At 37.0% G+C, this 18,064-nt stretch overlaps 4 protein-coding genes and 38 non-coding genes across 46 annotated transcripts; 14 read left to right on the top strand and 28 right to left on the bottom strand.

Moving 5' to 3' along the window:
- Positions 1 to 110: 110 nt before the first annotated feature.
- 21ur-547 lies at positions 111 to 131 on the bottom strand. The gene has a single exon (NR_057710.1).
- 21ur-11011 lies at positions 112 to 132 on the bottom strand. Its single transcript, NR_057709.1, has one exon.
- Positions 133 to 655: 523 nt separating this feature from the next.
- 21ur-2877 lies at positions 656 to 676 on the top strand. Its single transcript, NR_057708.1, has one exon.
- A 95-nt stretch (positions 677 to 771) lies between these two features.
- Positions 772 to 792, bottom strand: 21ur-14947. The gene has a single exon (NR_057707.1).
- A 177-nt stretch (positions 793 to 969) lies between these two features.
- On the bottom strand, positions 970 to 990 carry 21ur-7075. Its single transcript, NR_057706.1, has one exon.
- Positions 991 to 1,185: 195 nt separating this feature from the next.
- Positions 1,186 to 1,206, top strand: 21ur-10468. Its single transcript, NR_057705.1, has one exon.
- 21ur-11071 lies at positions 1,189 to 1,209 on the top strand. The gene has a single exon (NR_057704.1).
- Positions 1,210 to 1,483: 274 nt separating this feature from the next.
- On the bottom strand, positions 1,484 to 1,504 carry 21ur-712. The gene has a single exon (NR_057703.1).
- Positions 1,487 to 1,507, bottom strand: 21ur-14802. The gene has a single exon (NR_057702.1).
- A 361-nt stretch (positions 1,508 to 1,868) lies between these two features.
- On the bottom strand, positions 1,869 to 1,889 carry 21ur-2666. The gene has a single exon (NR_057701.1).
- Positions 1,890 to 2,061: 172 nt separating this feature from the next.
- Positions 2,062 to 2,082, bottom strand: 21ur-2748. Its single transcript, NR_057700.1, has one exon.
- Positions 2,065 to 2,085, bottom strand: 21ur-2352. The gene has a single exon (NR_057699.1).
- On the bottom strand, positions 2,066 to 2,086 carry 21ur-8964. The gene has a single exon (NR_057698.1).
- A 748-nt stretch (positions 2,087 to 2,834) lies between these two features.
- 21ur-5315 lies at positions 2,835 to 2,855 on the bottom strand. Its single transcript, NR_057697.1, has one exon.
- A 174-nt stretch (positions 2,856 to 3,029) lies between these two features.
- Positions 3,030 to 3,050, bottom strand: 21ur-3588. Its single transcript, NR_057696.1, has one exon.
- 21ur-11414 lies at positions 3,031 to 3,051 on the bottom strand. Its single transcript, NR_057695.1, has one exon.
- Positions 3,052 to 3,228: 177 nt separating this feature from the next.
- 21ur-2855 lies at positions 3,229 to 3,249 on the bottom strand. The gene has a single exon (NR_057694.1).
- A 353-nt stretch (positions 3,250 to 3,602) lies between these two features.
- Positions 3,603 to 3,623, bottom strand: 21ur-1607. The gene has a single exon (NR_057693.1).
- On the bottom strand, positions 3,604 to 3,624 carry 21ur-14334. The gene has a single exon (NR_057692.1).
- Positions 3,625 to 3,783: 159 nt separating this feature from the next.
- On the bottom strand, positions 3,784 to 3,804 carry 21ur-10063. Its single transcript, NR_057691.1, has one exon.
- 21ur-4166 lies at positions 3,787 to 3,807 on the bottom strand. Its single transcript, NR_057690.1, has one exon.
- A 6-nt stretch (positions 3,808 to 3,813) lies between these two features.
- On the bottom strand, positions 3,814 to 9,721 carry lin-66 (GATA-type domain-containing protein; the record flags this gene model as incomplete). Of its 3 annotated transcripts, none has more annotated exons than NM_001307065.3 (7): positions 3,814 to 5,626; positions 5,675 to 6,131; positions 6,526 to 6,930; positions 6,981 to 7,119; positions 7,257 to 7,537; positions 7,656 to 7,924; positions 9,451 to 9,721. In NM_001307065.3, the coding sequence occupies 7 exons, from the start codon at positions 9,587 to 9,589 to the stop codon at positions 5,442 to 5,444; spliced, it is 1,875 nt and encodes a 624-aa protein (NP_001293994.1). The 3 variants fall into 3 exon arrangements, with proteins under 3 accessions (NP_001293994.1, NP_001255767.1, NP_001255768.1); NM_001268838.5 differs by having other exon boundaries at positions 3,815 to 5,626; positions 6,981 to 7,128; positions 9,451 to 9,711; NM_001268839.3 differs by lacking the exons at positions 6,526 to 6,930; positions 6,981 to 7,119; positions 7,257 to 7,537; positions 7,656 to 7,924; positions 9,451 to 9,721 and having other exon boundaries at positions 5,442 to 5,626; positions 5,675 to 6,125.
- On the bottom strand, positions 4,084 to 4,104 carry 21ur-10153. The gene has a single exon (NR_057689.1).
- 21ur-14580 lies at positions 4,975 to 4,995 on the bottom strand. Its single transcript, NR_057688.1, has one exon.
- Positions 4,980 to 5,000, bottom strand: 21ur-10065. The gene has a single exon (NR_057687.1).
- Positions 6,494 to 6,514, top strand: 21ur-5378. Its single transcript, NR_057686.1, has one exon.
- On the top strand, positions 6,497 to 6,517 carry 21ur-15565. The gene has a single exon (NR_057685.1).
- Positions 8,012 to 8,032, top strand: 21ur-4195. The gene has a single exon (NR_057684.1).
- Positions 8,015 to 8,035, top strand: 21ur-1446. Its single transcript, NR_057683.1, has one exon.
- Positions 8,029 to 8,049, top strand: 21ur-406. The gene has a single exon (NR_057682.1).
- 21ur-6720 lies at positions 8,224 to 8,244 on the top strand. The gene has a single exon (NR_057681.1).
- 21ur-14046 lies at positions 8,225 to 8,245 on the top strand. Its single transcript, NR_057680.1, has one exon.
- 21ur-1259 lies at positions 8,688 to 8,708 on the top strand. Its single transcript, NR_057679.1, has one exon.
- Positions 8,940 to 8,960, top strand: 21ur-4889. Its single transcript, NR_057678.1, has one exon.
- 21ur-5027 lies at positions 9,277 to 9,297 on the top strand. Its single transcript, NR_057677.1, has one exon.
- On the top strand, positions 9,379 to 9,399 carry 21ur-3387. Its single transcript, NR_057676.1, has one exon.
- Positions 9,722 to 11,603: 1,882 nt separating the features above from the next.
- Positions 11,604 to 11,624, bottom strand: 21ur-3636. Its single transcript, NR_057675.1, has one exon.
- A 692-nt stretch (positions 11,625 to 12,316) lies between these two features.
- Positions 12,317 to 12,337, bottom strand: 21ur-6204. Its single transcript, NR_057674.1, has one exon.
- On the bottom strand, positions 12,321 to 12,341 carry 21ur-14559. The gene has a single exon (NR_057673.1).
- A 1,281-nt stretch (positions 12,342 to 13,622) lies between these two features.
- Positions 13,623 to 15,066, bottom strand: thoc-7 (THO complex subunit 7 homolog; the record flags this gene model as incomplete). 2 transcript variants are annotated; one of them, NM_001268836.4, is made up of 5 exons in its annotated part: positions 13,623 to 13,856; positions 14,089 to 14,294; positions 14,347 to 14,414; positions 14,763 to 14,867; positions 14,914 to 15,066. In NM_001268836.4, 5 exons carry the CDS (start codon positions 15,064 to 15,066, stop codon positions 13,756 to 13,758), a joined length of 633 nt encoding a protein of 210 aa, NP_001255765.1. The 2 variants fall into 2 exon arrangements, with proteins under 2 accessions (NP_001255765.1, NP_001255766.1); NM_001268837.3 differs by lacking the exons at positions 14,089 to 14,294; positions 14,347 to 14,414; positions 14,763 to 14,867; positions 14,914 to 15,066 and having other exon boundaries at positions 13,756 to 13,830.
- A 115-nt stretch (positions 15,067 to 15,181) lies between these two features.
- On the bottom strand, positions 15,182 to 15,575 carry rpl-29 (60S ribosomal protein L29). Its single transcript, NM_001268834.2, has 2 exons — positions 15,522 to 15,575; positions 15,182 to 15,367 (listed from the first exon to the last, which is right to left on the bottom strand). Exons 1-2 carry the CDS (start codon positions 15,556 to 15,558, stop codon positions 15,216 to 15,218), a joined length of 189 nt encoding a protein of 62 aa, NP_001255763.1. The 5' UTR covers positions 15,559 to 15,575; the 3' UTR covers positions 15,182 to 15,215.
- A 678-nt stretch (positions 15,576 to 16,253) lies between these two features.
- Positions 16,254 to 17,662, bottom strand: B0513.4 (Transposase; the record flags this gene model as incomplete). Of its 2 annotated transcripts, NM_001268832.5 has the most annotated exons (4): positions 16,254 to 16,391; positions 16,444 to 16,547; positions 16,618 to 16,671; positions 17,518 to 17,662. In NM_001268832.5, 4 exons carry the CDS (start codon positions 17,642 to 17,644, stop codon positions 16,314 to 16,316), a joined length of 363 nt encoding a protein of 120 aa, NP_001255761.1. The 2 variants fall into 2 exon arrangements, with proteins under 2 accessions (NP_001255761.1, NP_001255762.1); NM_001268833.3 differs by lacking the exons at positions 16,618 to 16,671; positions 17,518 to 17,662 and having other exon boundaries at positions 16,314 to 16,391; positions 16,444 to 16,479.
- Between the last annotated feature and the right edge of the window lie 402 nt (positions 17,663 to 18,064).

Below are 18,064 nucleotides of genomic sequence, written 5' to 3'. Positions count from 1 at the left end.
TTTATGGCATTCTTGCAACAGTTGGCTATACGTTTGCCCACACTTGGCAATTTCCTTTTTTTATATTCAAAGTAGAGAGTCCGTTGAGTTGTTTTTTAGATGTTTTTCTAGCACAATTTCTAACATCGATAATGGTCCTTTTGTATATTTTGTCAAATTATTACAGCAGTGAAACAGGAAATATTTAAATTTTATGTGAATTTTTTGAGGCGATGTTTTTTTTTGCCTGAAGGAAAAAATGGTGATAACTAGGCGGCAAAAAAGAGGTAGAAAGATGGCAAAAAGATGGGAGGAAGGTAGGAAACAGAAAAAATACAGTGGATCCGTCCTTTATGGGCTTCCCACCTTCCTCCCATCTTTTTGCCACCTAGTTATCATCATTTTTTCCTTCGGGTAAGAAGTGTTAAAAAGGGGGCACGAGATAGTCTTGCAGCCCTTTTTGGCCTGACTTCTATAGCAAAAATTTCGGTTTTTTTTTAATTTTTTGTGAGAAAAATATGTTTTTGAAAGATCTAATAAAAACGTATAATTAATGTTGCCCGTTGATCCCGTCGAAATAAATTAGTTTTTTAGAAAAATTTCAGGAAAACTCAACAAAATTTTTTTTCATGTTTCACAAGTTTCATTTCAATTTTTCAAATTTTCTCAATTTCAATAAAAATCGTGTTTTAATAGTTTCCTTCAACTTCCCATTTGTGAATCACTCTCTCTAGAAAATAATTGGAAATTTTATTTATCACAAAACTTGAATTTTGAAGTACAAAAAACCTTAATGAGGGGGGCGTTGGAAGAGTAATTTTAAAAATTGGAATTTTTCTCATAGATTAAATGAAACAGCAACAAAGTAAATTAGGGAAACAATTTTGAGCAAATAATTTTTGAGCAAATAATTTTTAATTTTGATTACTTTAATTAAAAAATTAATTTTGATTACTTAAATAAAAAAAGGGTTAACCCGGTACTTTTTTCTCATATTTTTTCGACACGTTACCGACATCAAATTAAAATGAAACGATCTGATAAATTTATTGAAACAGTAATTTTCACTAAAACCCAATTTTAATTTCAGATTTTTCTACGTGTTTATATTTTTAAATCAATAAAGAAATAGCTTCCCAAATATTATTAAACTAATTCTAACAGTTTCTCATGTCATATTAAGGAAGTGGTAACTTTTTGGTAAATTAATGTCTACCTTCTGAACCGGTAAGTATACTTTGATAAAAGCCGATTTTCACTGGGTACTGTAGCGTTTAAGACTACAAAAACAATTAATCTTAAAATCTTAATTTTAAAAAATAAATAAAACTTGGTGATCGTGGCAACCATTTTGACTGAGGTCGTGGCGAGACCCACAAAACCCACAAAAAAACACAAAAGAGGCCCACAAAAAGGTTCTAAACGGGCAAAGTGCCGCAATACTTTTACTGAAAAAAAAACTTTTTTCGTTTTCCCACAATCCCACAATGTTTTCCCACAATCGGTGAATCGACGTAACAAACCAGCATTGAATTATTCATTTTAGCTTTTAATTTCTTGCTAGTGAAACAGTAATTATTTGATGAATTTACTACAACTTATAATTATTTACATTCACTGTAAAACTCGAATTTTCGTTCTCGCAATGAGACCATTAGAATTTGGTTTCAAATTTTTGGTTTTTCGGACAAAAATCTATCAATCTATCAAAACACTTGATTATTTGAAAAACCAAAATAAGTTTGGAAAACTTCATTGGTAAATTTTTAAAAAATTAAATAAAACCAACTAAAATTAATAGATTTTTTTAAAATCTATATGCACATTTTTTTATCCCCAAAAAAGGTTTTCCACAGTGTTTTTTTTTAGAAAATTGAATAAGAAATATACTTAACCGTGCTAGTTGTAAATTGAACCATTCATTACGGTTTATTATAATACTGGTTGTTGAAACAGTAGAATTTTTGTAAAGTTCACTGAAATTAAATGCTAATTTACTTTCACTGTGAAACTGGAATTAATTCTATTGAGGCATTATGAATCCTTCACAAAATATGCTCATATCATATTTTTCTGGATATACTTTTGACAAGTCAACATGAATCAATAAAATCCGATTTTGTGGGTTTTTATTAAAATATTGTGAAACATTTGAAAGAAGTACACTTCTGCAAGACTATAATTAAATACTGAAATAAGCAAAATGAATATTTGTAAATGTTCACCGCCTTACGAAAACATTTTCTTCTTACATTCTTGAGCAGGAAATTATAAAGTTGAGAGAAACTTAACGAATCAACAATATCCATGATCACACTTAGCAGTTTTTATGAATTTTTCTGGTAAATTTACTATATTTGAATAAATATGTACATTCACTGTAAAACTGAAATATTCGTTCTTGTGATGTGACCATTAAAATTTAGTTTTTAATTTTTTTTGGATTTTTGGACTATAAAAAATTGCTCAAAATGTGCTAGATTATTTGAAAACCCAAAATAAATCTGGAAAAATTCAGTACTAACTAAATTAAAGAAATAAAATTGGGTTTTTATAAAATCTATATCCACAGATGTTTGTAAAAAAACCCAAAAATATGGAACAATTTTGTACTTTCACTGTAAAACTTGAATATTTGTTCTTGCGATGTTACCATCAAAATTTAATTTTTTATTTTTTTTTCGGACTATAAAAAATTGCTCAAGATGAGCTAAATTATTTAAAACCCGAAATAAGTTTGAAGAAATTCAGTAATAAAATAAAGAAATAAAATTAAGTTTTTATAAAATCTATATTCACAGATTTTTAAAAAATATCCCCGAATAAGATTTTCCACATTGCTCTTTAAGAAAATTGAAAAAAAATTGAGTCATGAAACATTTAACCATTATTACGGTTTCTTATACATGGTTATTGAAACAGTAGAATTTTTGAGAAATTCACTAAAATTAAATGTTTATTTACTTTCACTGTGAAACTGGAATTGGGCCCAGGAATTGAGGCATTATGACTCCTTAACAAAATATGCTAATATTTTTCTGGATATACTTTTGACAATTCTACATGATTCAATAAAATCCGATTTTGTGGGTTTTTATTAAAATAATGTGAAACATTTGATAGAATTATGACTGTACTGCAAGAGCATAATTGAATACTAGAACGAGCAAACCTGAAAATATTTTTATATTTTTTAACGTTTTCTACAATTTTTAAACATTTTTTAAACTTTTTCTCTTACATACTTTTGCAGGAAGTCACGAGATTGCAAGAGATTGAACATGACCATAACAGTGTTCTGTTTTGTTAATGAAACAGTAATTTTATCCGATAAATTTACTACAACTGAATAATTATGTACGTTCCCTCGTTCTTTCGATGAGACTATTAAAATTATTTTTTTCTAATTTTTTTGGTTTCTTGGACTACGAAAAATTGCTCAAAGTGTGCTAGATTATTTGAAAACCCGAAATAAATTTGGATGAATTCAGTACTAAATTAAACAAGTAAAATTGAATTTTTATAAAACCTATAGATTTTTAAAAAATATCCCCAAAAAAAGGTTTTCCACAATGTTATTTTGTATAATTGACTGCGAAATATACCTAGCCTTTAAAATTTAATTTAAGATGATCTCGCATAGAATCAACATTGAACCACAATACAAACAAATCTTATTATTGAAGCAGTAGAATTTTGAAAAAAAATCACTAAAATTAAATGTCTATTTTCTTTTACTGTAAAACTGGAATTGAGGCCATTGATGAACCCATTGCAAAATATTTTCATATTTTTCTGAATACACTTTTGATGGTGGAGTATGAATCAATAAAATCCGATTTTGTGGGGTTTTATTAAAATAATGAGAAACATTTGAAAAAAAAAGAATTCCGACAATCAAATCATTATGATACACAAATTAAAAATCGTGTGCAATCGTGGAAAACTCGAGTGAATGGGTTGGGGTTTTTAGTTGCAGTGGTTTGTGTTGAGAGAAAAGGACACTTTCGTTTAAACAGGTACCAAACAGGGGGTGAGAAATGAACGAGTGAGAGCCAACTTGTAAAAAAGTAAGGGGAGTTGAAAAGGCAAACATGGTATGGAAAAAGGTGATATTTAAAGATAATATTGCAAAGGATGGTGGTGGATTTTAAAGATATATTGAAACATTAAAATAAAAATAAAAAAGGGGGTAATAGCCTCGACAAATATTTTTTGGGGGGAAACAGATCATTGGAAATTGAGACGCGTACAGTGTTCAAGAGACGGAAAGACATAGAGAGAAGGTGAGAGAGAGAGAGTGTGAATGAGAGAGGTGAATGGAGGAAGACCAGAGCTCATCAAACTACTAATTTAGTTGACTAATTTTTTTTTGGAAGATTTTTACTTTTTTAAAATGTTTTAAGGGAAGAACTACTATGGAAAACTGCTCTCACACTCCGTGTGCTGCAGCCGACACTTTCCGAGTTGCGCGCATCACAGCTATAGCCTCAGCAACGCTCTGTGTGTTGCAGCCGACGCTTCCCGGGTCGCGCTTTCCAAAGTAGTACTAATTTTGAAATTTCTACGGTACGGGGGGTTGTGGTAGGGTTTTACAGGTTTACAATAGATGTATATTCGGATGGTTGCAAATTTTTACACGTAACAGGGTTGCGACAGAAATGGGAGTGGTGTGTGTGGGTGTGGGTGTGAATCGATCAAAGAGTGTGAAAATACCTGAATGAATGCACCAAAATCACTGTTTTAAGGGAGAGAGCGAGAGACATAGAATTACCGAATTATTTTGAATGAAAATACAAGAATTTTTGTTAAATTGGGATCCCAGAGTTGGAGTGGAGGAGTTTTGCACTTGTAACACAGCTTTTTTTGAGTGAGTGAGAGAGAGAAAAAAAGAGAATGACTAGTAAGTAACACTATCTATCAAATTGCCTATAATGGAATCACAGAGAGTAGGTTTTGCAAAAAAAATTGTTTTGGGGAACTTAGAAAAAGTGAAGGCAAGACAAAAACGTGTAAGTGAAATGGGGGTTTGAAATTTGAAATTTAAAATGTGTTTTCAGAAACAGTAAATAAAAAAAAGACTGACTAAATCACCAGAAAACACGAAACCCGAACGATAAAGTTCTACGCGACTTGTTTCCAGGTTTGCCGGAAAAAAAACATTTTGATAAGTATCTCATATTATAGCACAAGCGTCTTTGACTAACCCGTTCGGCTATAAAATTACATGTTTGAATGAGGGAGGAAGAGGAAGAGGAGTGTGAATGGGATGACTTTTTCAAGGGAAAAAAACAGGGAAAGAAACATTTTTTGAGAACAGAGATTGATGATGAGTTGGGTGGGGACTTAGAATTACTGCGTGTGAATATGTGTGTGGTTTAGACTCGGTGAAAAGCAAAAAACGAAAGAACATCAAAAATGGGGTATGAAGTATGACAAAGAAATTTGGTATGTACAATCACTCAGTTACCAATACGGAGTGAGTTCAAACGGGTGCCGTTGAGCAAGTCGGCGGTTCCGAAAGGGTCATAGTAGCGCTGAGGTTGGTTAGCACTACCATCGTGGTTTGGGGCTGCTGGCTGTTGGTCGACTAGGCCGACACCGAGAGCCGCGGCGGTAAGAGTACGGTCTCCAATTGATCCGGCATCTAAAAATTGTAAATTTATAATTAGTTCCCATTGTAGTTTTGACTTACGATTGGATGGCGAGAAACGATCAATCTGGCTGGCACCGTCAGCACTTGGTGGGCTTGCCGATCCTCCAGAAGCTCTGGAAGAGGATCCACGAGTGTTTCCAATGATCGCAGCTCCACCTCTTCCACACTGGCACTGACAAGTGCATCCGGTACGTCCAATTGGATTGTAAGACATACGATCCAAAAAGTCATCAGCCTGAACACCAATGCTTCTCTCGTTCTTGGCGCTTGGCGGCATGGCGAGCAACGAGTTGTAGTTGACTCCCGAGAGAAGCGTCTCGTTCATCGAGCTCAACGGAGTAAGAGAAGTGAGACGTGGATTCGCGTTGGTGTTGTTCGACCAGGTGCTTGGGGAGAAGAGAGGGCTCCATTGGTCTCCACTGTTTCCGCTTTGAGAGAGGGAAGATTGAGAGTCCCAGAGGGAGCCCGAGCGGGTCGCTGCTGGAGTCATGGCGTGCTGAAAAAGATGTAGTTTTGTTTATAGAAATTTGAATTTTCAGCACGTGAAGAGCATGGTCAAGTTACGAATTTGTGAAATTTACAAAAGTTTGCGCTATAGTTGAACAATTTTTGATAAAGCTAAGGACACCCGAGATATAGGCTGTCAAAGTAGAACGATGGGTGATCTACTGTGGCCCCAGAAAATTTGCTTCCTGAAAATTACAGCGCTACAGATATTCTAGAACTATTCGTGTCTTTTGATCAAGCACGACAAAGCTCTACGGCATTGCAGTGTTCACCTCACAACTCAACTATTTGAAAGTGATAACTACTGTTTCATCATCTTGTGAAATATTTTGTGATTTTGGAAAAAACCGCTACGTTGTTAATCTAATCATGGATATACTTACCTGATGCTGCATGAGCAAATTCTGTGGTCTTCCAGTGGCGAACGAGCTGCCCATCTGAGCCGACATGGTTCTCTGAATTCCACGTGGTGGCTGTCCGTAAGCCATCTGCTGGGAACGAGTAATATCCATTTCTTGGAAGTGCTGCTTGATGAATCCGACATAGTCATAGTTTGGCAGATTGCGACGAACAGAGACATAGGTGCGGTTGGGGAACAGAGCAAAGACCCAGTTGTGAGCAGTCAGCAGGTTGAGGAAGTCCTGACGTCCTTCTCCAGTATGGCTACGAACTTCTGGCATGATGTCTGGGCTACCGTAGTAGTCGAACAGCGACTGGATTGATGTGGCTCCACCACGACGGAGAAGATAGGATGCCAATTGGTAGACAGCTTGATACACTGCTGGATACTGAAATGGAATAGATTTAGAATATCTAAATCTTCTGAAGAATTGCTTACCTGAAGAATGATGGAGTCATCATTTTGAAGACGGAAGAGATGAGTACGACGCTCCACGAATTGACGACGCTTCAACGATGATGTGCCAACATAACGGAATAGCTCATCATCCCCACAGTTGGACATTTGAGAGTGAAGGCTGAAACTCCTGAAGGGTGTCATGGAGATGCCGTCGAACAAATAAGGTGAGCAAGGGAATGGTCAGTTAATATATAGAAAGGAGGCACAAAAGAGCGAAACTTAGCAATCAAGCAACTTTCAAAACATCTATCCTACCTGCTCAGCTGAATCTGCTGCAATCCGTGGCGTTGGAAAATTGCCAAGAGAGCTGGAATCGCCTTCTGCTCGAGAGCCGGCGAGTAGGCATCCTTCGAGTTTGGTGGAGTTGGATTTGCCGCCTCTAGGTCGACTTCTTGGGAGTTTGCAAAGAGAACATCAGCATCGGGACCATAGATTGGTGAGACAATGGTGGCGGTGTACTCGCTTGTCTCATTGAGTGCAGCGTGGAACGACAATGTGAAACCAACACGAAGCACGGAAGTCAAGTCATTGAGCATCTGAAAATTTGTCAGATGTTGAAGTGAGGCTAACCTTGGTAGATCATAGAGATCATATGGGTAATTAGATTAGCTAATTTTATAAGGTACTTTATAATCGAAAAGGGTTTGTACTAACCTGATCACAAAAGTCCTTGAGCTGGAACGAGATGATCATCTTGTCCTTGCAAGTGATCAGACCAGCCTTGGCAGACAACCAAGTCAACACTCCGAATCCATGGATGGTGTCGGCTCTCTGTTGTTCAGCCATAGACGGTGGAAGGACTTGGGATGGAGTGACGAGAGGCTGTGGAGGGACCATCTGAAGTGGATGTGGGTTCTGGTACTGATTCAGCATTCCGAGTGTTGGCATGAATGGGACCGCGTGGTTCCCAAAGTTGTCCGGGGCTGAAATAAACTGATGTCTGGGAGAAAAATTAAAAAATTTTGCAGTTTCAACTATTTGATTTTTAAAAAATATTAAAACCTAAAAATTAATTATGAACCCGCAATGCGAGCTCACTTCGTTTTGAATTTTTGCTTAATCATGAATATCTTAGGTTTTTTCGCTGATAGTACCCAACGTGGAAACTACGATAGGTTACGGTACGGGATCGAATGTTTGAACACTAACTTTTTACTATTAGTTTACAATTCTACTGTTTCAAATTTAACGGAAATATTGGCACCTGACAAATTTACCTCAGTTTTCAATTAGTAGGTTGTTCTAGAAAAAATTTGAATGGAGGGTGAAATGGAAGTTAAAACTATAAAATGGAGTGCGTTTCGAATTTATTCTAGGTCCCCTCTAATTGCTCACCGTACTTTAAAAATTGCGTAATCATAAGCGTCCTAGGCATTTGACACAATGCACAAAGTTGAAACTACGGTAGGTTAAGGTACGTAGAAGTTATATGATGGCCGTGGGTACAAGGTGCTCGAGAAGTGATCCCTGTACGCAATTTGTGTGCCGTATAACTGTAGTCACTGCAACCTGGTTCGGTAGAGTGCATTTGCACTACCCATTGCCTTCGTAAGGTTCCGTTTTACAGGGGCATGTAATGCTAATCACATTTTTATTAAAAAATATGATTTCGCTGCGGGACCCGGCCCCTCACAAAATATTGCTTCATAATATCTATAAAGGTTAACAGGTAGGAAGGAAAAGTAATACCATTTCATTCCGACAAAACCTTAAATGTCGAGCGGATCCTACAACTACAGTACCAGATCTCTTGAAAATCTACCGTATTCCGTAATATTCACAAATGATACGGCTGCCTCTAAAGGGTCTACCGTAGAAAACTTGAGGTTCCTAGGAGTACCTTTATAATTTTAATTGGCTAGTCCCGTGAACCTAGATTATCAGAAAAAATACTGTTACACAATGGATATAAAGCAAACGCGTGAGAATCAAAAATATTGTTTGGTCCAATTTAATTCCGAATTTCCTGTTTTAGTATTGCATGCAAGACTAAAAGAGATCACGATTAATAGACGAAATACGGTATATGCTTACGTATCCAGTACCGTGATTCGAGTACCTCTACAGTAACCAATAAGTCAAGCGGATCCTGTAAAGACTACAACACGAGATCTCTTAAAAATCTACGGTACTCCTTAAAGGGTCTAACCTAGAAAACCTGGGTATCTAGGAGTACATTTATAGTAACTCTAGTCCTTTAGTCCTATGGTGCACACGAACAAAAAAGTACTGTTTCACAATGGTTATAAAGCAGAAGCTTAAGAATCAAACATATTAACGCTTTTAAAAGATTTGCATATGAACTTTTATATATGTTATCGTATCCAGTACCGTTATACGATGCACACTAAAGCCTTCCTTGTAGGAGAGGTATTGTTGAACTTAGAGCTAGACAATCGGGGGCTCGGATCGATATTGATCTTTGAGTACTGGTGGGGTGCTTCCTTACCTCCCATCTGCGAAAACTGTTGGAGTGACCATAACGACTGTGGTGGCTGTTGCTGCTGCTGTGATTGTTGTTGAGGTGGTGGTCCCCCTCCGAGTGGTTGCTGATTCGACGAGAAGAGACTATTCATTTCGTAAGACATCCCGTTTCAAGCTGTCTTCAGTCCGTTCGTCGTCGCGTCGATTCACACACCACAGACAACACAACACGTCGATCGATCGTTCGGGATGGATGACGTGATGGATCCTCGGTGCCTCGAGAATACTGGAATACTGATTTGATTAGATTAGAGTAGTTGGTTAAGGATCGGAGATGACTTAGAAGGAAAAAGTAAAAGAACAGAATTTGGGCAGCAACATACGCACTCAAAAATATATGTATGAAAACTAAACTGAATAGAAATATAAGAAGAATAAAACGAAAAATAGGGGAGAAGACGGAGAAAAAGTATGTGAAAAGAAACAACATGGGGGTTGTGTGTAGTGAGAGAGAGGGAGAGTGCATCGTGTGAGAGAGACAGCTAGAGAAAAACAGAGAAAGACGGGAAGATGTGCGCTGTGTCCCGAAAGGAGAAAGAGAGAGAGAGTGCCCGCCGCTCAACACTCACGCTCACGGACGCTCGCTCGCGCAAAAACGCTCATCGGAGAGTAGTGATCTCTCTGTCTCGGCGTCTACGACTCTTCTAACCACTCTGTATATGTGTGCGCGAGCGTGCCCGAGGGACACCAGGTCTGCGTCTCCGCACTCTCTCGCACTCACCCTCATTTTCGTTCGGGTGAGCCAGCAACGCAACACACAACCCACTCAGCCCACCCCGGCCCGGTCTATCTATCTATTGGGGGACTGAGAGAGAGAGAAAGGGATGGAGAGAGAGAGAGAGAGGAAATCAATAAGCACACAGGAAAGGGTACTGCAGCAGAAGAATAGTCTATAAAAATATATGAATATGCATGTGAAGAAGAAGAAGAAGCGTCATCAAAGGATTATCCTCGCTTCACAAGCTTTAAATTGGTCCTGGGTCCCTCCACGCAGCCAAGTGCGCTCTACTGCACTACTACAGTATACCTGTCAAGTAACCAAAAAACATGTTGATAAGATGTAGTCTACTATTTTTTTTTCAAGTGATAAGGAGTACTAGAGTTGCGAAATGTTGTTAGGGACTTTTTTTGGGGCTCGGAAAATGACGAATGTGTAATAAGATACAGTAATGCGAGATTGAGGTCTCGCGACGAGCGAATTTTTTCCAGCTACCGTACCCAAGAGTACGGTAGAATATTTGTAGGGTTTCCCAATACGTTTGATATTTTCACATGAAAGTTAATAGTTTTTTGTTTTTTTTTACCTAAAGAAGAAAAAAACCAAAAATTAACAAAAAATATATTCCTACAGTACTCATGAGTACTGTAGCTCAGAAAATTTTGCTCATGTCGCACTGCTTATTAAATTAATCCAGTTGTAATTTTCGAGAAACATTTTTTATAAATTCAGTGAAACGGAAAAAAAATCGTATTTCCATTGGGACTGGATTTAACGGGTCTCGCACCGACTTTTTGTGATTTTTGTTGCAAATTTTTGTGCTACTGCTAATTTAATCAATTCTATTGTAGCTAAACTTTTTGGGAGCACGGAAAATGACGAATGTGTAATAAAATATAGACTACAGTAATCCGGGGTTAAAGGCGCTATTACTCAGATGTACAAGTTTGCAAGTTTTAAAGTAAAAACACGGTAGTAGGTCTCGAAACGACTTAAACTTTGCAGCTACAGTACCCACAAATATTATTTCGCAATTTTCCACGTTTATTTAAAAAGGAATTTGGCCTTTTTCAAGATTTTCAATAAAGTCATATGTAGTTTTTGTATTTAAAATTTTCAAAAATTTTACCGAAGCCGCGTTGCAAGCGGAAGCGCTGAAAATTTGCAGATTGGGGTCTCGCAACGAGCGAAATTTTTTCAGCTATCGTACCCAAGAGTACGGTAGAATATTTGTAGTGTTTCCCAATACGTTTCCTCTTTTCACACCAAATTAAATATTTTTTTGTTTTTTTACCCCAAGAAATAACTGAAAATCAAAAACTACAGAAAGAAACCAAAAATAAAAATAAATTTCTACAGTACTCATGGGTACTGTAGCTGAGAATTTTTTTTTCAAAAGTATCATGCCAGTTCTCGTTTTATTGTTGTAATTTTCGAGAAACATTTTTTGTAAATCCAGTGAAACGGAAAAAAATTGATTTTAATTGGGACTGCCGGGCGGGTTTTATCGAGTGTCGCAACGACTTTTTGTGGTTTTTGTTTCAAATTTTTGTACTACTGCTAATTTAATCAATTATATTGCTGCTAAATTTTTTTGGGAACACGGAAAATGAATATGTAATAAAAAACAGTAATCCCCGTTTAAAGGCGCTTAACGAATTATTCAGATGCGCAAGTTGGCGATTTTTGAAGAAAAAGCACGGTACTGGGTCTCGAAACGATTGAAACTTTGCAGCTACAGTACCCAATATTAATATTTTGCAATTTTTCATTATTTTTGAAATATAATAATACCGAAGACGAGTTGCAAATGGAAGCTTATTATTTTTCTGTAAAAAGCAGCGCTGAAAAATTGCAGATTGAGGTCTCGCAACGAGCGCTTTTTTTTTCAGCTACCGTACCCAAGAGTACGGTAGAAAATTTGCAGGGTTTCTCAATACGCTTGCTCTTAGATCTTATCACACGAAAGTATATAACGTTTTTATGTTTTTTTTTACTTTTAGAAATTACTGAACATAAAGAAATAAAAATAATTTTTTACAGTACTCATGGGTACTGTAGCTTAGAAAATTTTTTTCGTGCCAGAACCTGAATCCGATCTGTTCTAGAAACACTCTTGCATCTTATCAATCCAGTAAATAGTAATTTTCGAGAAACATATTTTATAAATCCAGTGAAACGGAAAAATTGATTTTAATTGGGACTGCCGGGTGGGTTTTATCGGGTCTCGCAGTGACAATTTAGTGATTTTTTGTTGAAAATTTAATAAACTTCGATAGTTGGGTGTCGGCACGATGGATTTAAGAACTCAAAAAAACCTGAATTTTCGCACAAAATTCGTCTCATTTCCCCAGAACTCTTGGAAAACCACAGGAAAAACTATATGTTCTACCAGCCGTGGACCGCACCTACGACGGGCCCCCGACTTTTTGAGAAAACACATTAGATATACGGTGTCTATCGCGGACCTCGATCGATGTCTGCTGCGCACTTAACATAAGGTTTCCCAAAATTTCGTTGCTCTGATCAAAGATCAAACTACATAGGGACAGAAGGACACGCGCTTTATATATAGTAAATGATAAATAAATAAATATTATTTAAATAAATAAATAAATATTAATTAAATAAATAAAAAAATATTAATTAATTAATTAAATAAATAAATATCAATTTAAAAATAGTCTATGTAGTCTTTGTAGTCTGTGACGTCACACCCAAAGTCACTGAGAATTGTGGGCGGGGTCTGTCATCCTTCGTGGTGAGACCCATCGTGGTGAGACCCATCGTGGCGAGACCCATCGTGGTGAGACCCGTCGTGGCGAGACCCATCGTGGTGAGACCCATCGTGGTGAGACCCATCGTGGCGAGACCCATCGTGGTGAGACCCATCGTTGCGATACCCACCGTAGTGAGACCCATCGTGGCGATACCCGTCGTGGCGAGACCCATCGTGGTGAGACCCATCGTGGTGAGACTCGTCGTGGTGATACTCATCGTTGCGAGACCCACCGTGGTGAGACCCGTCGTGATGAGACCCATCGTGGTAAGACCCATCGTGGTGAGACCCGTCGTGGTGAGACCCATCGTGGTGAGACCCATCGTGGCGAGACCCATCGTGGTGAGACCCGTCGTGGCGAGACCCATCGTGGTGAGACCCATCGTGGCGAGACCCATCGTGGTGAGACCCATCGTCGCGAGACCGATGTCTGCTGCGCACTTAACATAAGGTTTCCCAAAATTTCGTTGCTCTGATCAAAGATCAAACTACATAGGGACAGAAGGACACGCGCTTTATATATAGTAAATGATTTTTCCATTCCCCACGATGCCCATTTTGTATTTCGTATATTTTCCTTCGGCAGGACTTCAAAAATCCCGCAAAATTATGTACAAAAAGTCACAATAAAAAAGTAAATAAATGTTCGAGAAAAGTGTTCATTGAAAGTGAGAGAAGTGAATCGCATTAGAGATCATTATCGACAGAAAAAGTATTTTCGCCCGCTTTTCTCCTTTTTTTTTCGTGTGTGTGTCGTGGTGGTGGCCGTCTGTCTACTTTCGGACATCATCCTCTTGTTGTTTTTCGGTGACTGAAGCTGCATCGTCATCTTCTCCTGGATTCGACATGACTTCCGCATCGTCGTCGTCGTCTTCTGAAACAAAAAAAAATAGGTGAACGATCAAAGAATGGGAATTCAAAGACGGAAAAGTGATAGATGACTGCCGTGGGAAGACTGAAATTACAACAAAAAATGAAGCAGAGTTCAAAGAATCAAACAGTGAGGCGATTTTACTGAATTTTTACAAAATTCACAGATCGATCGTTTGATTTCAACAGTAATTTCACGGCTTCAGCTCAACTTTCCGCAATGAATGCACACGAACCTGCACAAAAACGCTGAAAATTGGAGAGTATAATCATGAATGCTTGGAGATGATTTCTTCGATCCATAAGCTTCGCCTCAAGCACCTTCTGACGTTCGTGTTGTCGTTCCAAGTCATCTTTGACTTCTCCCAGTTTTCGTGTAGTTTCTGCTCGAGACGGTACTTCTTCTAGTACATTAACAAGTTTTCGGTATTCTTGACGGTTTCTAAATGATAAAATATTGTAAATTGGTTAACATTTTTCGGAAAATCGATTACCTTTTTACAATTTTCGCATCGGCCAACTCATTCTTTGCCACCTCCATCTTTTTGTACATTTCTTCGATCTGGAATAGAAATTAAATTTTTATAATTATCCTGTCTTATATTTAACGGCAATTTAACAAAATGACCTCTCGTTTTAACATTTTTCATTAAAAATTGGTGTCAAAATATAGAAAATTACTAGATTTATATGGAAATAACATCCATTTTGAAAAACAAAGCTCGCTAACTCTGTAATCGACAATTTTCAGGTCATTTACATTTCTGAGCACTTTCTCAAATATTTCAATTACAATGAACCTGATTTTCAGATAAATCAAGTGATTTTCTATCTTTTTGCACTAATTTTTAATGGAAAGATGGTGCAATATGTCTTTTTTTTCTCCATTGCCGTGTTTTCCTCTCCGTACCGATTGATCGATTTCCTCTGCAAACTGATCGCATTCAGTTGCATGAATCTTGTTCATATGGGATATTCTTTTCTGCTTCAACATCGACAACTCCAAAAACTCGAGCTGAAAACATACATTTTCACTGAACAAGATCTCCCCGGATCCTTACAGCTTTGGTAACCTTCACTGCTTCGGGAACAGAAGTCTTCGCATCCTCCTTTCTACTTTCACGGAAAAACGTGGCAATTTGCTGAACTTTACGATCATCGCCAACTCCTTCGCCGTCGGCCACAAGCTTTCGGAGCAAAGTGTCCTCTTTCATCTAAAGTCAGACATACAACTTGTTCACGCAACATGAGCCGAATGTTAATTCAAATATTCTGCACGGCGCATACTTCTACCAATTTTTTAATAAGTAAACAAAAACAGATGATATTAAAGGTAACAAAGTTTATCCGAATTAACAACAATTTAGGCCTTGGACTCGACGGACTTGTTGATCTGACGTTTGTTGTTCTTTCTGGAGAAACGGAGGTTCTTGATGAACTTGGCGTCGACTCCCTTCATGGAGAGGAAGATGTGCTTCTTTGGCTTCGTGATTCCATTACGGTGAGCCTTCTTGTCTGAAAATTAAATTATAAATATTCAATACTGTTTTTTTCTAGTTTTTATTTTAATGATTCATCCAAAAAAAAAATCGCTCAAATTCTTTAAGAATGCTTTTAAAAAGAGATTTCTCTACAGAAACTACTTTTATATCTGAATTTAAATACTCACTCTGGTTGTGATTGGTGTGGTTCTTGGACTTGGCCATGACGACAACGGTTAACCCTGAAAATGACGAGTTGTGATAGAAAAATGTGAATCAGTCAAAAAATCGATAACCAAACGACGAAAACGTGAATTTTTGGGACCATAAAAGAGAGATCTTACAAAATACATAAATTTTACTAATAATTCTCAAATTCAAAAAATTTAATCGCGAAAAAGAATCAAAAAAGGTTAAAAACTGTAGGATTTGGAAGAAAAATGAAAGAAAACGGAAAAGAACGCGGCTGGCGGATACGGTCACACTCGTTCAGCTGTGTGCAGTCGTGGCGAGACCCGCTACGGAGAGAGTGTGTGAAAAGAGGAGACGCCGACTAGTTTCGTGTCGATTTACGAGCTGAGGAATTTTTCATTTTATTTTCAGACTTTTCGAGCAATTTTCGGCTGAAACTAGGCGAATACTTTGAAAATTGTTTGTTAAATTGTTAAAAAGTGATTGTCTGTTAGTAGATTAAATGGTTTTTCTTTAAAATTTCGTCATTTAGCTTGTAGAATGATGTTTCTCACTTGTTTTCAAATAAATTTATTTTTAAAACTCTAATTTCACCGATTTTGCTCAGATTAAAAGTAAATCAGACAGTATACAATTTAATTTACTTTTGAGGCCAGAATTGATAAAAAGCCGCTACGGTTACCATCTTTCGTTGTATTTTCGTGCATGTCTCGACAAATTGCAGAATTATTTCGAATGTATTTTATTTATGTCAAAATTAAAAAGAATTGAGTTTATCGTCGGTTCATTCAATAAGAAGTATTCGGTGAGCAGCAAACGCAGAGTGGTTGTTTCTCAAGGACCATGTTGAACCCGATGATGGAGGCCTGAAAATAAATTTTTAAAAATATATTTTTTTCTACAGCTGTGAACGATCACCTCCTTGATGTTAGTTCCCTGGATTCTGGCGGCCATTTTGCAGCATTTATCACAGGAATCGTTCTTGTACGTGTCTTGGCAATAGTTCACCGTTGGACGGTAATCTGGAAAGAAAAAATCAACGGAATGGCAATTCATTGGAAAAAAATGAAGCAAAAAATACAAAAAACTAACGCTTTCCGCCCTGTCCGAAGAGTCCATAGTTGGCCTGGATTGTGCACACATAATCTGAAAAAAAAGTCTTGATTTTCCCTCATGATGCCCAGCATTTAGAAAAAACTAGGTGCTCGTGCAAAAGGTTAATAGCCACGTGTAGTGTGCCACATGAAACATGACGCTTTGGTCCGTCATGTGGTGCACGCGGGGGGAGCAAGCAGACGGGAAGTGCACAGAAAAACTCGGTTTTTTCACTTTAAAATCGTGATCTTTTGAGCTAAGGGATTCGAAATGCACCACGTGGAAGCTGTGATTCATGTTTATTTTTGTGAAAAGAAAGTTTTTGTTATGTTTTAAGTATTGGTGTTTCCGATTTACAATTTGAAAATATTATTTTTCCTATAAAGATCTGTTTTTCCGGTAAAAACCAGGTTTCCCTTTGAAAAAAGAGGTAAAAACGTATTAGTGAACGATTTTTTATCCAAATTTTTTGGTTTGAGCCTTTTTCCGTTTTTTTAAAATTCAATTTTGCAAAATTTTCCGATTTTTGAGCGAAAAATTAGGTTCCCGGTCTTGAAACGACAACTTTTTGTGAAATACAAATGTATGTGCGCCTTGAAAGTGTACTGTAATTTCAAAGTTTCATTGCAATTGGATTTTCATCGATTTTTCACATTTTTTTCAAAAATTTATGTTTTCAGTGTTACATTTGAGTTTTTTAATAAATAAATACATTTTTATCGATATAAAATCACAAAAAATTTCGCGGAAAACTAGTTTTAAAGCTAAAGTTTGAAACTACAGTAATCTTTAAAGGCGCACACTTATTTGTTTTTAACCAAAATACGTCGTTTCGAGACCAAAAATAGTTTTTTTTCCCAACACAAAAATTAATAATAATTTCCCAAAACGACTCACTATCATTAAGTGCTGCTGGTGGATAATATTGAGCCGGTGGCGCGTAGGCTGGTGGAGCCTGCTGAGCTCCGTACTGTGCGTGGACAACAGCCAAAGCTGCGATAGAAATAAGAATGAGAGAATTCATTGGGGGGGGGGGGGGGGGGGGGGGGCGAAATACAGAAAAAATGAGAAATTTCCAGAACTCCACGATGCTTTTATATCCTCATTTTGATCTGAAACTCTTTGCCTCTTTTCCGCCCACGCGGCTCAAAAATTCCAGAGCATTGAGAAAATTGAAAATTCCTCTTGTTCTGACACCGATGTCGGTGTTTGTCAAAGACGATAAGATCTGGCTGAAAATGTAATGAAAACAATAATATGTGTAGTGGAAGTGAGGAAGTTTTTCTTTTTTTTTCGTTTCTGTTTCATTGTAGACATATAAAAATGTAGAAATATCAATTCTTATTCACAATTTTTTTTTGAAATTTCGTCAATTCATAATCTGATTTTGTAAAAGAAATTCAAATTTTATGATTAAAACAAAAATATTCTTTGAAAATTGGTT

Source organism: Caenorhabditis elegans, chromosome IV (assembly GCF_000002985.6).
Source record: "Caenorhabditis elegans chromosome IV".
NCBI lineage: Eukaryota > Metazoa > Nematoda > Chromadorea > Rhabditida > Rhabditidae > Caenorhabditis > Caenorhabditis elegans.
The sequence above is the reverse complement of the archived record's forward strand: the minus strand, read 5'-3'. Positions and strand labels throughout refer to the sequence as shown.

Coding starts and splice junctions, on each gene's coding strand:
- rpl-29 (NM_001268834.2), bottom strand. CDS start 15,558: ATGGCCAAGTCCAAGAACCACACCAATCACAACCAGA. Junction 15,368..15,521: donor CCACACCAATCACAACCAGA/GTGAGTATTTAA, acceptor TTTAATTTTCAG/ACAAGAAGGCTCACCGTAAT.